At 46.2% G+C, this 16,373-nt stretch overlaps 1 protein-coding gene across 2 annotated transcripts in view; it reads left to right on the forward strand.

Annotated features, from left to right (window-relative positions):
* WSB2 (WD repeat and SOCS box containing 2) overlaps nucleotides 1–16,373 on the forward strand; it is a 20,004-nt gene continuing 3,631 nt past the window's right edge. The window contains exons 1-5 of one of the 2 annotated variants that reach the window (XM_081253408.1): nucleotides 1–83; nucleotides 5,978–6,146; nucleotides 12,497–12,741; nucleotides 12,898–13,029; nucleotides 15,744–15,844. In XM_081253408.1, coding sequence (XP_081109534.1) covers nucleotides 71–83; nucleotides 5,978–6,146; nucleotides 12,497–12,741; nucleotides 12,898–13,029; nucleotides 15,744–15,844 — 660 coding nt within the window. In that variant the 5' untranslated portion in view covers nucleotides 1–70. Of the gene's footprint in view, nucleotides 84–5,943; nucleotides 6,147–12,496; nucleotides 12,742–12,897; nucleotides 13,030–15,743; nucleotides 15,845–16,373 lie in introns of those variants that run through there. The other variant, XM_081253407.1, reaches the window with a different exon arrangement.

Here is a 16,373-nt window from a genome sequence, read left to right on the forward strand (position 1 = left end):
GCGGCATGAGGGCCGGCGGCCCGGGGGGCTGAGGCGCCCGCCGCCTGCCGCGGGGCCGTGCGCGTCCTCCATGGAGGCCGGAGGTGAGTGGGGCCGTGGCGCGCGATCCCCGCCGGCGGGGCCGGGCCCGTTCCCTGGGGGGTGGGGCGCGGGCTCGGCCGGGGCGGGGGATGGGGACGGTGGGGGCGCCCCGCCTGGGCTGTCCGCGTCGGCTGGCGGCAGGGTGCGCCCCGGGCGACCAGCTTTGTTTCGCTTTCGCTGTCAGCGGCCGCCACCCCGTCTCGCGCCGCCGACGGGACCCGGGGAGGACGGGCCTCTGCGCGGCAGGGATCCCCATCCCCGGGACATTCCGGGGCGCCCGGGGCCCGACACCTCCGCCCGGGTGGAACGCGACGGGCGCCAGGCCCTCGGGCGGGGGGATGGTGATACCCGAGAGGGTGGGTGCCCAGGTGCTGCACTTGAGGTCTGGGTGGGAGTCCGCTCTGCTCCTTACAGGCTGTGATCGTGGACGAACCGCTTAACCCAAGTCTGTTTTGTAGCTGCAAAATGGGCTAATAATAGTATCTGCCTCAGCGGGTGGTTGGGAGCTTCCCAAACTTGTCTGTGCGTGAAAATGGGGTCTGGAATCCCTATTGAAAAAACATATTCCAAGCCTCTCCCAATAGAGACTGATTTGTAGACCCGGGCTGCCGATCCCTGGTGACATGGATGAGGGGACAAGTTTAGGATACACCGATGAGTGAGGTACTTGCCTCTCTCCTTGTTAACAGCTGTCATCAGAAAACGGTGTGGAAGTCGGAGAATATTGGAAGCACTTGGAGGGTCAGCCCAAATGACCATGCAGCCTCAGTGGGAATGGTGTGCTTGTTATGCAAAGGCCAGACCTCAAGATACGTCCTTCAGGCTTCTTCTTTCCAACCACTTTGCCCCTAAACCCCACTAATAGAAATTTGGGGTGGGCTTGTGATGTATTCTGGGAGTCCCAACTCTTGAATATACTTCCATGCTTAAAGGCGGTTTCCTTCGGGGAAATTTCTCAGAAGGGGTCAAGGCCTAGGCTCAGAATTTGTTCCAGAACCTCTTTGTATTCTTCCAGTGAAGTTCAAGCTTCATTCTGGTCTGGAGGATTCTGATCGTGGATGTTTTTGTGTTTCCCTGGCTTCTTTGATGGAGCAGGGATTGTGGGTGGGTGGGTTGAAATCAGGGTTTTCCCTGGGGTGGTGTAACTTTTTAATTTTGGAAATGACATTTCTTTGTATGCTGGAGTAAGGCATTCAGTACCAGGTGTAGAGGTAGCTCTCTCTGCCTTCCCATCTAGATAAGGGCTTTCTCTTTGGTGAATTTGTTACCCATAGAACTGTTGTTAAATGGCCCCTACTGTTTGCCTGAAATCTTACGTGAATCTTTTTATAGCTTCCGCTGTCTATTCCATTGACTCCTTTTAGTTTATATCTGAAAGCGATCTGGAGCTAGCCTCCCTTTTTAGCAGGAATCTGCTTCCAGTTCTGGGTTTTTCCTAATGATTGACGACTGTGTTTTGGGGTGTGGGCTGAGCTGTTGAGAGCTGCCAAGCTACCGTTAAAAAAAAAAAAAAAGGCCAGAGTTTTATTCTTTTGAAACTGAATAAAGACCATTGTAATGGGACTAATTGTAATGGACAGCAGTAGATATCTTCAGAGTAGTGGTTAGAATGTATTTATTCATTCAAATATTTATTGAGTGTCTACTATGGGCCAGGCACTCTCTAGGCCAGCACCGGCCAATAGAAATATAACGCGAGCCACATATGCAATTTGAAATGTTCTAGTAGCATTAAAAAAAAAAAAGTGAAACAGGTGAAAGTAATTTTAAAATTATATCTTTGTTAATCCCGCATATCTAAAATATTATCATTATAACATGTAATCATGAATAATTATTGAAAATTTTTAGATTTTTGCTTTTGTACCGTCTTTGAAGTAAAGTGTGTATCATGTACCTAAATGGCCCATCGTAATTGGGACTTACCACATTTCAGAAGGTCAGTAGCCACGTGTGGCTAGCAGTTACTGTATTGGACAGCACAGCCCAATAGCAGTGAACAGTTCGGAATGAGGGTGGGGAAGAGAGAAACAACAGTTACATAAAAAGAAGTAAACAACCAAGAGAAGTTGTGTGAGTGATAAAGAAAATTCAGTGGAGTGAAAAGAAAGTGACTGGGCCACTTTGGATAGTGAGGCCAGGAAGGTCTCTGAGAAGGTGACACCAGCACTGAGGCCTGAAGGGTAGGCAGAGCAGCTGGGCAAGGATCTGGGGCCAGCCAGGCAGAGTTTTCTGAACGGATGGAACATCTCATGGAGAGATCTCAAGGCAGGACAAATCAACAAGCTTCCTGCTGGCCAGAGTCATTCATAGCTTCTCTCTCTCTGTGTTCAGGCAAATCTCCTTTCACAGAAGAGGCCCATGGTAAATGTCTTTCCACTCTGCCTGATTATCCAAACACATCCCAGTGTTTAAGTAGAAAACTCGGATCCATAGGCCTTTTCAGCAAGAAGGGCCAGGGCAGGTACAGTCCCAGATGAAGCTGGATCCTCCTGCCTCTGGTTTTTTCTTTTTAAAGTTCTGGACTAATTATGGCTTTCTTTTCCAGCAGCCAAGTTTAGTTTGGGCCCAGCCTCCTCTTCAGAAGCTCCGTAGTTCCTTCTTTTTTTTCTTATTTTAGTCCTTGGATTCTTGAGCTTGAAATAGCAAGAGATTAAATCCCCAAATCACAGAAATAGAGTGTGAAATCTGGGTATGGCTTATGTTTAAGAAGCATTTCATGTAAAATGTTTGGCAAAGGCATCATAATAGTCTAAGGGGCTTCATTTCATTTATATTATAGAGAGATACCATGTATATTTATTCCACAAATATTTACTGAGTGCCTGCTCTCTGCCAGGAACTCTGCTAGGCACTGGGGATAAACATACAAGGTCCCTGCTCTGTCGGTGGCATTGATGTCCTAATTGGAGGGAGACGGATAATAATCATAATGGTGATTGTGCCGTAAAGAAAATAAAGTGAGGAGTTATGAAGGACGTTGACTTGGGATCAGAGCAGGGCTCTCTAAGGAGTTGTCATTTGAGCCAAGACCTGGATGAAGAGAAGGTGCCAGGCATGCAGGCATTCCAGTCTAAGAGAATAGCTGGTGCAAAGGCCCTGAGGTCAGAACTAATTGAGGATAGTCAAGGGGTGAGAGAAGGCCAGTGTGCAGGACTTCTAGGGCAGGGTGAGGATTTTATTCTAAGAGTGATCAAAACTGATCACTCTGAAAGGTGAGGAGAATGGGTGGTTGGGGGCCAGAGGGGGAGCTAGGAGAGCAGTCTCCTAGCAGAGGGAGCTAGGAGGCCGCTTAGTGAGAGATGATGTTGCATATATGAGCCAATGTTGGTGAGACGATGTTGCATAGGTTAGAATGGCAGCCATGAGATGGAGGGGAGTTAGGTTTGGCAAGTCTTTTGGAAGCAGATGCAGTAGAACTAGTTAATGGATTTGGTTTGGGAGGTAAAGAAAAGAGAGAAGTCAGGGGTGGCCCCTTTTCATATTGTGTGGAGCCTCCATGGTGTTGAAAGGATGGATAACGTGCGTATTGTGGAGGGAACGAACCAAGTGTGAATATTACCAGAATGGAATGAAGTCAGGTGAAGAAAATGTACCTCCAGATCAGTCCATGTCGTTTAATATTTGACTCCATCTGGCTTCTCAACCTCAGCACCACTGACATTTTGAGCAAAATAATTCTTCATTGTAGGGGCCGTCCTGTGCACTGTAGGGTGTTGAGCAGCATCCCTGGCCTCCACCCATTAGATGCCAGTAGCACCGCCTCTGGTTACAACAACCAAAATGTGTCCAGACATTGCCACATGTCCCTAGGGGGCAAAAGTGCCCCCGGCTGAGAACCACTGGACCCCATGAGGAGGCATTAACAGAATAAGGCTCTTTTACCTTGAGAAGATATCTAGAAATAATGGGAATAAACGCCACGGGGTTGCCACGTAACACTGAGTCTTGTTTTGGATTTACAGTGTAAAGTAACTTCTTACCGTGCAGATATTCACATCCAGAGGACTATGCTCAGATACACAAGTAACTGTGTAAGTGAAAGGATCGCCTGTGCAAACACATACAGATTTCTAGGAGGAATTACCTGGGCGTATACAAATGCCAATTTAGACAGATCTGATATATTAAAACCTAGATTTAAGCATAGAACCTCAGGGAATGAATATTCTCTTTACAAAGGAAACTTCCTTAAATTTTCTTTAAATAACAAAGCCATAAAGGCTTAATATGATTTATTAAAATTCTATTTAAAGACAGAATTTTCAGCCATACATTTATTTCATGAAACAAGATATACCCATGTATTTTCCTATAATGCATATGTCATAAAAAATATATACGTATAAATATTATATACATATATGCATGTCTACCGTCTGTTTCATTGAATCCAGGATATCATGGATTGTATTGCCAGTATGTGTCACTGAAAAAAATACTGCCTATTTAACTATGAAAAGTCATCGCTTGACACATCCTGATTTTAACAAGGTCAAACTGAGAAGACTTATAAAGATGTGTCCTAAAATATACGAAATAGGGGCTGTTTAAATTAGTATCTATCTAGTAACAGCTATAAAAAGGTCAAAGTCTCAAAACTGCTAAAGTGGAACATACACATCAGACAGTGACCTCATTCAGGATGGAAGCCAGTTTTTATATTCGTATGTAACGCAATCATAGTGATCAAAAAATCAGTTCTGAAGGCCATGAACTTACAAGCTTTGTCAGCCATTGAGAATCTTCCGCTGGAGGAGAGCCTTGAACTGGGGACTGCCCTTCAGGTCGATGAAGAAGCACCAGTCCAGCCCCCCCCGCCCCCCCCCAAAAGAAACAAGGATTGAATCGTCTTGGTGTTTGAAGGCGGCTGCGTAAATTCCCAGCTGGGGGTGGTGTTGGGGCAGAGGGAAACTTGTCACTACAGGAGAGAAAGAAATAAGGAGAGTGGGACTTCCTTCCGCTTTGATAGTGTGAGATCTGGGTATGCTTCTGCGTTGCCAATCTCAGTGGGATTCTCATAAGCAGAAAATGAGTCTAGGTGTGAACTCAGATGAGCTACTTGGGGCACGACAGGGAGGTGTGTGTGTGGCCGGCGTGTGGCGTGCAGGGAGACAACCGGAAAGGGAAGGCTGGGGCCGGTGGGGTGGGTTGGGAGGCCGGGTCTCAGCTGCCTTTATCTGGTAGGCAGGTGGGAGCTTTGGAATGTATTTGAAAGAAATGTCGTGATGTGATGTGAGTTTCAGCTTCAGCAGGGTCCCTGGGGGCAGGAGAAAATGCATCAGGAGAGTCTTGTAAAAGATGGGGCCAAGATGGGAGGAAGGTTTAGGCCAGAACAGAGAGGAGATGGAAGTGGGAGGCCAGATCAAGAAGTCTGAGTGACAGGAAGCAGGGCCAGTGCTGAACATTTTAGCCTTGATGATGGGGGAGGATGGGGAGTGAGAGGGAGCCTGTGAGTTTCAGATATTCCTTCTTTCACCTGTTTCCCAGTAGCAGGTTCTTTTGGAGAGACCTTAAGTGCATCTGAAGGATTCCTGATCAGCACCGTCTGATCCTTGCCTGGCCTGTCTCCTTTCTTCCTCTTCGGGCTTTCATAGGAAAATGAGGCCTCCCTTCACTGGGTTCACTCTTACAAAGGTTACTCTGAGTCACGGTTAACCAGAAGTCAGGAGTGCCAGAACTGAGTAACCCCACTGGAATTCAGCCTGTGGCTACTGTTATTGTCTCAGGTCATTTAAATGACAACTCCCTCCCAGAATCCGGACTGTCACTTTTTGCCATGGGGAGACCTCAGTGGCTTTCCAGTTTCTGAGTCAGCAAGGTGGTCAGGGGCCCGGTTCTGCCCTTTCCCTCGAGGTGAGGGTGCTTGTTTGAAGCATGCTGTCTCCTGCCCCAGAGGAGCCACTGCTGCTGGCCGAACTCAAGCCCGGGCGCCCCCATCAGTTTGATTGGAAGTCAAGCTGTGAAACGTGGAGCGTTGCCTTCTCTCCGGATGGTTCCTGGTTCGCCTGGTCTCAAGGACACTGCATTGTCAAGCTGATCCCCTGGCCGCTGGAGGAGCAATTGTAAGTTCTTTCACTCCCAAGGGAATGAGGGAGTCCTGGGGAACTGAGCGCTCTCCCAGATGACTCCCTGCCCGAGAGCAGGAGAGGGAAGGTGGCCAAAACAGTTCAGGAATTGATCAGTGAGGTTTCCAGGGTCCCACATTCTGTACCTGTGAAAATTAACTGCATCGAGATTATGTTAGCCCCAAGTTTTTTTTTTTAACAGCTTTACTGAGATATAATTTTTTTTTCCATATGACCCCTTAAGGGATTTTCTTCTCTTTTTTTTTCAGTTTTTTTTTATTAGTTTCTGCTTTATAACAAAGTGAATCAGTCATACATATACATCTGTTCCCACATCCCTTCCCTCATGCATCTCCCTCCCTCCCACCCTCCCCATCCCACCCCTCCAGGCGGTCACAAAGCACCGAGCTGATCTCCCTGTGCTCTGCGGCTGCTTCCCACTATCTGTCTACCTTACGTTTGGTAGTGTATATATGTCCATGCCTCTCTTTCGCTTTGTCACAGCTTACCCTTCCCCCTCCCCATATCCACAAGTCCATTCTCAAGTAGGTCTGTGTCTTTATTCCCGTTTTACCCCTAGGTTCTTCATGACATTTTTTAAAAATTCCATATATATGTGTTAGCATACAGTATTTGTCTTTCTCTTTCTGACTTACTTCACTCTGTATGACAGACTCTAGGTCTATCCACCTCATTACAAATAGCTCAGTTTCGTTTCTTTTTATGGCTGAGTAATATTCCATTGTATGTATGTGCCACATCTTCTTTATCCATTCATCCGATGATGGACACTTAGGTTGTTTCCAGCTCCGGGCTATTGTGAATAGAGCTGCAATGAACATTTTGGTACATGTCTCTTTTTGAATTACGGTTTTCTCAGGGTATATGCCTAGTAGTGGGATTGCTGGGTCATATGGTAGTTCTATTTTTAGTTTTTTAAGGAACCTCCATACTGTTCTCCATAGTGGCTGTACCAATTCACATTCCCACCAGCAGTGCAAGAGTGTTCCCTTTTCTCCACACCCTCTCCAGCATTTATTGTTTCTGAGATATAATTTATATGCCATACAATTTGCCCATTTAAAGTGTACAGCTAGAGGCCCAACTGGGTAGTTAGGCTTGATTATTCGGCAGCTGCTGATTAGGGATGATTCCCCCTTACTAACTAACTGTATTTTAAATTTCTCTAAATTACCTGAGTCCTTTGGAGGCAAATAAACTTGTCTTTCACACAAAAAATAAAGTATACAGCTAAGTGACTTGAGAACATTCACAGAGTTGTGCATCCATCACCATGATCAATCTTACAACATTTTTGTCACCCCAAAAAGAAACCCTCTAATCCCCCTCTGCTCTCCAGCCCTGAGCAGCCTCTAATCTACTTTCTGTCTTTATAGATTTGCCTCTTCTAGACATTTCATACAAATCGAATCATACACTATGTAGTCAGTTGACTGGCTTCTTTCACTTAGGATACTGTTTTCATGGTTATCCATGTTGTAGCATGCTTCATGACTTCATTTCCCTTTACTGCCAAATAATGTTCCATTTTATGGAGACACCACATTTTGTTTATAAGTGTATCCACTGGTGAACATTCAGGTTGTTTTCACTTTTTGGCTTCTTTAGATAATGCTTCTGTGAACACATGTCAAGTTTTTGTGTGGATATATGTTTTTGTATATGTTTAACTGGTTGAGGAACTGTCAGACTGTTTTTCAAAGTGGCTGCACCATTTTACAATCCCACCAGCAATGTTGGAGATTTCCAAATTTTCCACATCCTCACCAACACTTGTTATCGACTGTCTTTTTTTTTTTTTTTTTTTTTTTTTTTTTTGCGGTACGCGGGCCTCTCACTGCTGTGGCCTCTCCCGTTGCGGAGCACAGGCTCCAGACGCGCAGGCTCAGCGGCCATGGCTCACGGGCCCAGCCGCTCCGCGGCATGTGGGATCTTCCCGGACTGGGGCACGAACCCGCGTCCCCTGCATCGGCAGGCGGACTCTCAACCACTGCGCCACCAGGGAAGCCCTCGACTGTCTTTTTGATTATAGTATAGCCATCCTAGTGGGAGCAAAGTGGCATCTCATTGTGGTTTTGATTTGCATTTCCTTGCTGGCTACTGATCTTGCCCACCTTTTCATGTGCTTATTGGCCCTTTTCATGTCTTCTTTGGAGAAATGTCTATTCAGATCCTTGGTCCATTTTAAAATTGGCTAGTTGCCTTTTTTATTATCAGCCAAGTTCAGTTCCTGATATTAACTAGCTTTTCTTTCTCTGGGCTGGACAAGTCCCAGTATCTGAATGCTGTGAGCTCCCAGTCAGATGGCCCAGCATCAGTAGTTTTTTCATTTGTCACAGGGCAACTCTACGTCTGTATTTATTTACTCAGCCAACAGTTGTTGCAGTCTTCCTTGCCTGACCCAGAGCCAGGGGCTGAGAATCCTGAAATAAATCAAATATGGCCCCTGCCCATGAGGGTCTCATTTGTTTTGCTTTAAGCATTTCTTACAAGTAGCACGTTAGATTTAAGTTTTTTGTAAGTTCAGTCTGAAACTTGTTGCCTTGATAATAGGGAACGCTGACGAAAATTTGCTGAGATGGGTAGTCTGCACACTGCTGGGGTTGAGGAGTATAAATTTATGCACTTGCTGGAAGGAAGGCCATTTCGAGGACCTTAAAACTGTTCTTCCTGCGATTAGGAATCTCAGAAATGGGGTCGTCTATTTATTTATTTATTTATTTTACAATTTTTATTGGAGTATAGTTGATTTACAATGTTGTTATTTTCTGCTGTACAGCAAAATGAATCAATTATACATATACATATATCCACTCTCTTTTAGATTCTTTTCCCACATAGGTCATGACAGAATATTGAGTAGAGTTCCCTGTGCTATACAGTAGGTCCTTATTAGTTATCTATTTTATATATAGTAATGTGTATATGTCGATCCCAATCTCCCAATTTATTCCTCCCGCCACTTCCCCCCGGTAACCGTAAGATTGTGTTCTACGTCTATGACTCTATATCTGTTTTGTAGATAAGTTCATTTGTACCATTTTTTTATATTCCACATATAAGTGATACCACATGATATTTGTCTTTCACTGTCTGACTTACTTCACTTAGTATGACAATCTCTAGGTCCATCCATGTTGCTGCAAATGGGAGGTCACCCATTTACATACACTGATTTTCAACATGAAATTAATCATATGATAGTTAAAAATCAGAAATAGCTTAAAATCTGGTGATGAGAGAATGCTTAAGGAAATTGTGGCATTGCTGTATATTTTTGTAGCCATCAAAGATTGTTGTGTGTGTTTTTTGTTTTTGTTTTTTTATCACAATTTTCAGTTCTATACTCAGTTTAATGGTAATGACAAGATCATTATTTATTGATTCCCCCAGTCTAAATACAAGGGACTCAACTTCATATCCAGACTTAAATCTGATGTAGATTTATAGTCTGAAAAAGCATTTTTTAAAAAGGATAAAGTGGGAAATCTTTTACTTCCTTGAAAATCACTCTTGTATTCAAATATATATATTACTATACATAAATATATCTTTCCAATATTAGGGAAAATGTAAATTTGAGCATTAACCCTTTATGTGTATCTTTTGTTTAATATAATGAGGGAAATATTGTTTAATATGTTAAATGAGCAGTTACTTGTTTTAGGGAAATATCACACATTTTGAAGAATAATAACTTGAGGAAATGCTTACAGTACAAGGCTTACTAAAAAAACAAGCTATGAAAGCAAGCTATGAAACTGTATTTGCAGTATGATCCCAAATTTGTTTTTGAATAACATGTGAATGTACACATAAATTAAAAATTCATCGTACAGTGTTTACTGTGGTTAGAGTGGTATTAGGATCTGGGTAATTTTTATAGTTTTCTCATTTCCAAAATTTCCCCATGTTTCACTATTAATTTTATAATTTAAAATAATTGTTATTTTAAAAGTCCTTTAAAAGGGGAAATCTGGGGCCTTTATATTCTTGTTAGGATTGTTACACATTTAAAAAATCATATAATGTAGTGCTTTTGATATTGAGCAAATAATTGATAATAACTAGGTAAATGTGCTACTACTTTTAGAAATAAAATTTTCTGAAAATTCAATTTTTTTTTTTTTTTTTTTTTTGCGGTAGGCGGGCCTCTCACTGTTGTGGCCTCTCCCCTTGCAGAGCACAGGCTCCGGACGCGCAGGCTCAGCAGCCATGGCTCACGGGCCTAGCCGCTCTGCGGCATGTGGGATCTTCCCAGACCGGGGCACGAACCCGTGTCCCCTGCATCGGCAGGCGGACTCTCAACCACTGCGCCACCAGGGAAGCCCTGAAAATTCAATTTTGATGAAGTTAAATTCTCCTAATGACTGTCCCTGGCCCCAAGCGGCCCCCTCCCACAGTTGTGTCTGCTACCTCCCATGTAGCTCATCCCTTGAATTCATTGCAGACTCTGAAGTCCAGGGCATGTGCTGAACACTAGACTAGGACACCCAAGACCTGACTACTGGTTCCCATTCTGCCCCCGATTTTGTGACCCCAGGAAAGTTATCTCTACCCCTAACATGTTAAATTTATGATAGTAAAATAAATTACTATGTCAATGAGCCTTAATTCCTTATGGAATAAAGTAGCTACAGATGTATCCCTTAATTCAAATACAGAAATCAGGATTTTATATTAAAAAAAAAAAAAGAAAGGTAACTTTGGAGGTTCTGAGCTGGCCTACAGAGCTCTCCGCATAGCTTGCCTTTTCTGTGCTTCTCCCCTGGGTGGCCAACTAAGGCCCCCGAGTCAGGGCTGGGCAGGTCTTCGAAGTGCGTGTGTCGGCCTGGCTGGGGCCGGATGTGGATTGGGCGGGCTTCATTGAAAAGGCATTCAGTGTCACATTTCAGATGTTCTGTCCGAACGACAAATTTTCAGACCACGTTTGGCCATTTAGACCAGGGGTCGGCGCACTTTTTCTATAAAGGCCCAGATAGTAAATATTTCTGGCTTTGGGGGCCGTATGTTTCTGTCAAGACAAGTCAGCTCTGCTGCTCGAGCATGAACACATCCCTAGGCGAGAGGTGGGCAGACGAGCCTGGTGGAGGTGGGAGAGCCTGGTGGAGGTGGGAGACGGCTTCACGTACAGAACAGACTACCCTCCCGGGCACACTCCTGCAGCCTCTGCTTTAGAATGATAGACTTTCAGAGCCAAAGGAGCCCACATTTGCCCCAGTCTCTCCCTTCTAGTTTTGTAGGTGAGCTTGCTTAAAATTCTTTAATGTATTTCGATGATGCGATTGACAAAACTATGATTTACTTAACTTTTCGGGAACAGATGTAATACAGAAAGAGGTTCCGCTGCATGTATGTTGGCTATAGGATTTTTCATGGAAATGAGTCCCAGCTTTATCATCACTCTTTCCCCCAGTTCGATAAACCACGGAGTGTGGTCAGAGCCACGTAGCAAAGCAGGACTGAATACTTACAGAGATGAAGTGTACCGCAGATAAGTGTTCTGCGTTTGCGGGCCGAACCCCAGGACTGTTTAACTGCTCATGCCTTTGATAGATTGTTTGCGAGGCAGAGTGGGGGGCAGGGCCCTGTTTCTTAGGGACGGAGTCTTATTTAGCTTGTCTGGGCCTGTGTTTCAGCATAAGTAGAAGGTAAAGGAAGGGCTTGGGCCACGAGATTTTTGAGGTCAGCATGTCCCTGAACAAGCTCTGTGAGTTCTTTCCTTGACTGCCCTGCTGGTTGGTTCCTGGACTGGATGTGCCCTCAGAGAAGTAAATGAAAGAGGCTCATTCATTGATCGGAGCAAAGTGAGTGAAGGTGGAAATGAGCGTGTACCAAGCAAACTGTTGGCCTGAAAAATGGGTTTATTTTCCTGCTCCTTGGGGACTTTATAAGCTAGAGCTAAGGGGGGTATATGAGGCAGAAGAGTGGCAGATGGTTATTCAGGCTCTAAGTTCTGTCCTAGTTCCACACCTACAGCGTGCTTGCTTTCTCATGAGAAACATGGAGTGCGTCTTTCCTTCCACGCACCCAAACCCAGGAGAACTTTCTGAAGAAGCAAATGGCTCCCTGGAGCATCTGTGATCTAGTTATCCCACAAGGCAGGTCGCCCCACTGCAGGGCTGTCACAGATGGGATGAGCCACGGCCAGTGAAATCTCTGTTACGCGAATTCTTAAAAAAAAAACATCAAGAAGAAAGGTCGTGCTAGAATTCACTGAAGGCCTATTTGTTTCTAGGATTTCAAAGGCTTAGATACCCCAGAATGAAAAGTCGATTGACTTGGTGGCAATTTCAGACTCATTAAGAACTCTCTGCTTTCCCCAGCATCCCTAAAGGGTTCGAAGCCAAAAGCCGAAGCAGCAAAAATGATACAAAAGGGCGAGGCAGCCCAAAGGAGAAGACGCTGGACTGTGGGCAGATTGTCTGGGGCTTGGCCTTCAGCCCGTGGCCTTCTCCACCCAGCAGGAAGCTCTGGGCACGCCACCATCCCCAGGTGCCAGACGTCTCTTGCCTGATCCTTGCTACGGGGCTCAACGACGGGCAGATCAAGATTTGGGAGGTACTGACAGGTAGGTCATTTCCCGCTGGGATCAGGCCCCAGGGGGCTCTCATGCGCATTCCGATCAGGGACCAGAGGGGCCGCCAGTTGGCTGAGGGGTGTGGCTGTGACCTGTAGACCAGAGCTGCCTCTCCCCCTGATCGAGTGCCCCTCTCTCTCACGCTAGGGCTCCTGCTTTTGAATCTGTCTGGCCACCAAGACGTCGTGAGAGATCTGAGCTTCACACCCAGTGGCAGTTTGATTTTGGTTTCTGCATCCCGAGATAAGACTCTTCGTATCTGGGACCTGAATAAACATGGTATGGAGGTGACGGAATGACTTGGCAGCCCCAAAATAGTGTATTTGCCCCTCTCTCTACTTGACCAGTGTCATTTTATCCAGAACAGTGTTTCTCAACCTTTTTTCTGTTATTGCCTCCTAAGGAGACTTTTTAGACATGTTTTTCCTAGTCACCCCCCAGCCCCCTCACCACCTGGGAGGTTTTCACGCCAAAAAATACATTGAATATCTCTTCAGGTACTGGATGCGCATCTGTGCTTTGTACATAAAAAAGGTCAGATTTTTCTGGCCATCAAGAACCAGTTTTCATCCCTCTTGAAAACACATGGTGTAGAATAGGTTTTCTCAGCTGTGGCACTCTTGCCAGACTGGGCTGGATAATTCTTTGTTACGGACCTTCCTGTGCATTCCGGTGTGGAGCAGCGTCCTTGCCCTCTTAACCTGTGGGATACCAGTAGCACCTTCTCCAGTTGTGACAACCAAACATGTCTCCAGACATAGCCCAGTGTCAGCAGAAAGGCCACAGCCTCCCCTGGTTGAGAACCACTGATCTGGAAGAAGTCATCCATGTTGGGTACTTCCTGTTAGAAGTCAAGCTTCTTTGTACAGTGGAATCTAGAAGAATCCTCTCAGGTTGGGGTGGGGAGGGGGGCGGTCAGCCGTAGTGCAGTTCTGCTCTAAGCAGGACTGTATGCCGGAGCAGCCCGACGGAGAATCCCATACATCTCTGGTGTTGCTCCTCAGCTGGGAGGGTGACACAGGGGACGGGAATTGGTCGCCGGGCCATTTCTCCCTCGCAGGCGTGGAGGGAGGCGGAGGAGGAAATGGGGACCTGGGTGGTCCATGAAGAGCACCCTCGTCCCTGATGACGCAGAGCCCGAGCGGTGACTGTGCAGCTCTCCACACCACGAGAGGGGCCCCGTCCCTGCCCTCTGAGAAACGAGCCTGATAACTTGTCAGGCAACTAAGGAGGTGCTCATGGTGTCCTCACCTGACGGCAACAAGTCACGCAGCGCGCCCTGGGTCCTGTCTGCCCGTCGCTGTGGAGCTTGTGGCTGTGTGGTCTGAGGTGGGCCTGCTGACTGGGAGTGTGCTCAGACGCAGCGCCTTTTTTAATGAGCGTTGCAGGCACCTTGCCACCCTCTGAGGCAGGGAGGGAGGACTCGCTGAAGGGGACTGAGTGGGCAGAATGGACTAGGCCAGTTACTAGGGCTTTTCAAGGAGAGGAGGGGACTAAAGTAGTGTCCCCAGGCACGGGGCCCTGCCCTCCCACCCTGCCTTGATTTATTCACTCACACCTACCCCAGGGGAGCAGGTACGCTTCTTACTTGAGCGCTGAAGAAACCATGACTGACTTTCATAAAATTTATTTCTATATACCCACACATACACATGAATTCTTAAATGCATATGTATGACCATATACATTCTTCCCCCCCTTTTGAGGCTTCTCCCCCCAAACTTTCTCATCCTCCCCTCCTTTGCATTCCTCCATAATCCCCCTGCAGTCCTGTCACCCATGCTAAATAAGACCCTTCCATATTGCCTTCCATATTTTTCTCTATACTTGCATAATCCTATTCAGACACTCACTTTTTAAAAAAATTAATTTATTTATTTTTGGCTGTGTTGGGTCTTCATTGCTGCACGTGGGCTTTCTCTGGTTGCGGTGAGCGGGGGTTACTCGCTATACTTCGTTGCTGTGCGCAGCCTTCTTATTGCGGTGGCATCTCTTGTTGCGGAGCATGGGCTCTGGCACACGGGCTCAGTAGATGTGGCTCACAGGCTCTAGAGCGCAGGCTAGGTAGTTGTGGCCGCACAGGCTTAGTTGCTCCGTGGCGTGTGGGATCTTCCCGGACCAGGGCTCGAACCCGTGTCCCCTGCATGGGCAGGTGGATTCTTAACCACTGCGCCACCAGGGAAGTCCCAGACACTCACTTTTACATTTATGGATTTGGGGGTCATTGTTTCACAAAAATGGAATCATATTCTTCACATTTTTTCTGCATTTTTCTTTTTTATTAGACAGTACTCCATGGAAAATCTAGTTCCTTAATTTCATCTGACTTAACAGGTAGAATACTACCCTTTATTCATCCATTCCTCTGTTGATGGGCATTTAGTTTTTTCCCAGATGGAGATCTGGAGAGATGACGTGAGTGACCTAGGGTTATGCGCTGAGTAAACAGTGGAGCCAGGATTCAAGGCTGAGTTTACCTGCCTCCAGAGCATGCGGCCCTAATTACACTGCACCACTGCTCGTCCGGACATCCTGGCGAGGGTGGGAGGAGGGTGAGAGTGGGATCCTTGTGGTCAGGGGGAAACCATTACAGAGCGTAAACGACAGAGAATTGAAGGTAAACGCTCTCAAATTTGGAAGGATGCTTCAGAGTAACTGAGGTGGTTGGGGGACCTGAAAAGAATGTTCTCTGTTATCAAAGGAATGTATCAAACCTGATCTGTGGACAGCCTTTGTCCCACTGACCTTGTGGATTTTGGTGAAACAGTAGATAATGATTTCCCTTGGGCATTATAACGTCATGTTAATAGATTTCAGGCATTTAAATGACAAATCCTGTCATATTTCTTTCTCTGCGTTTAAAAAGGGGCCTGTGGGCTCAGCTGCTAGAGAACCGCTGGCGGGGCTGGGGGGAGGCACCGCTGCCGGTTCTTCAGGCTTTCTGCTCTGTGGTTTTGGGAGTCGGCTCACCGTGTGCTCCATTTCTCTGACAGGTAAACAGATTCAGGTGTTATCGGGCCACCTGCAGTGGGTTTACTGCTGCTCCATCTCACCAGACTGCAGCATGCTGTGTTCTGCAGCTGGGGAGAAGTCGGTGAGTCTCAAACTTGGGGTGCCCTTTGCTCTGTTGCTTCGGTTCAGGGAAGCGGCCTCATGCGTGAGAGGGTAACTGAGCCAGTGTCCTCCAAAGCCGCCTGCAAATCAGCCCCAGGGGGAGGCACGCTGCCAGACTGAGGCCCCTCCTTTTCTGATTTGCACTTTGACTCAAACCAAACGAGAGGAGGTGTTTGAAAGCAGATTGCTCCCATCATGTCATGGGAGGACTGTTTGCCTTCACAAGATGGGAAAGCCATGTTTTTTAAATTTCTCTCCCCGTTGGAGTCTATGATTTTAAAAGTTGCAACCCACATGTGGATCCAGATTTCCTTTGAACCATCTAATTTGAATCCACCTAATTAGGATTTCCATTCAAATCATAAAATGTACAGTAACTCGTTGAACTTTGTCCCGAAATCCTGTCTATTATAACAAAAGTGCTAGAAACCCAGGAACAGTTTGGAAACCGATTGTTTGAGTTTTACATCTGCATTGAGCTGTTGTTTGCTGTGACCGACTTGGGAAAG

The sequence above is a fragment of the Mesoplodon bidens genome (assembly GCF_964165515.1).
Source record: "Mesoplodon bidens genome assembly, chromosome: 13".
Lineage (NCBI taxonomy): Eukaryota > Metazoa > Chordata > Mammalia > Artiodactyla > Ziphiidae > Mesoplodon > Mesoplodon bidens.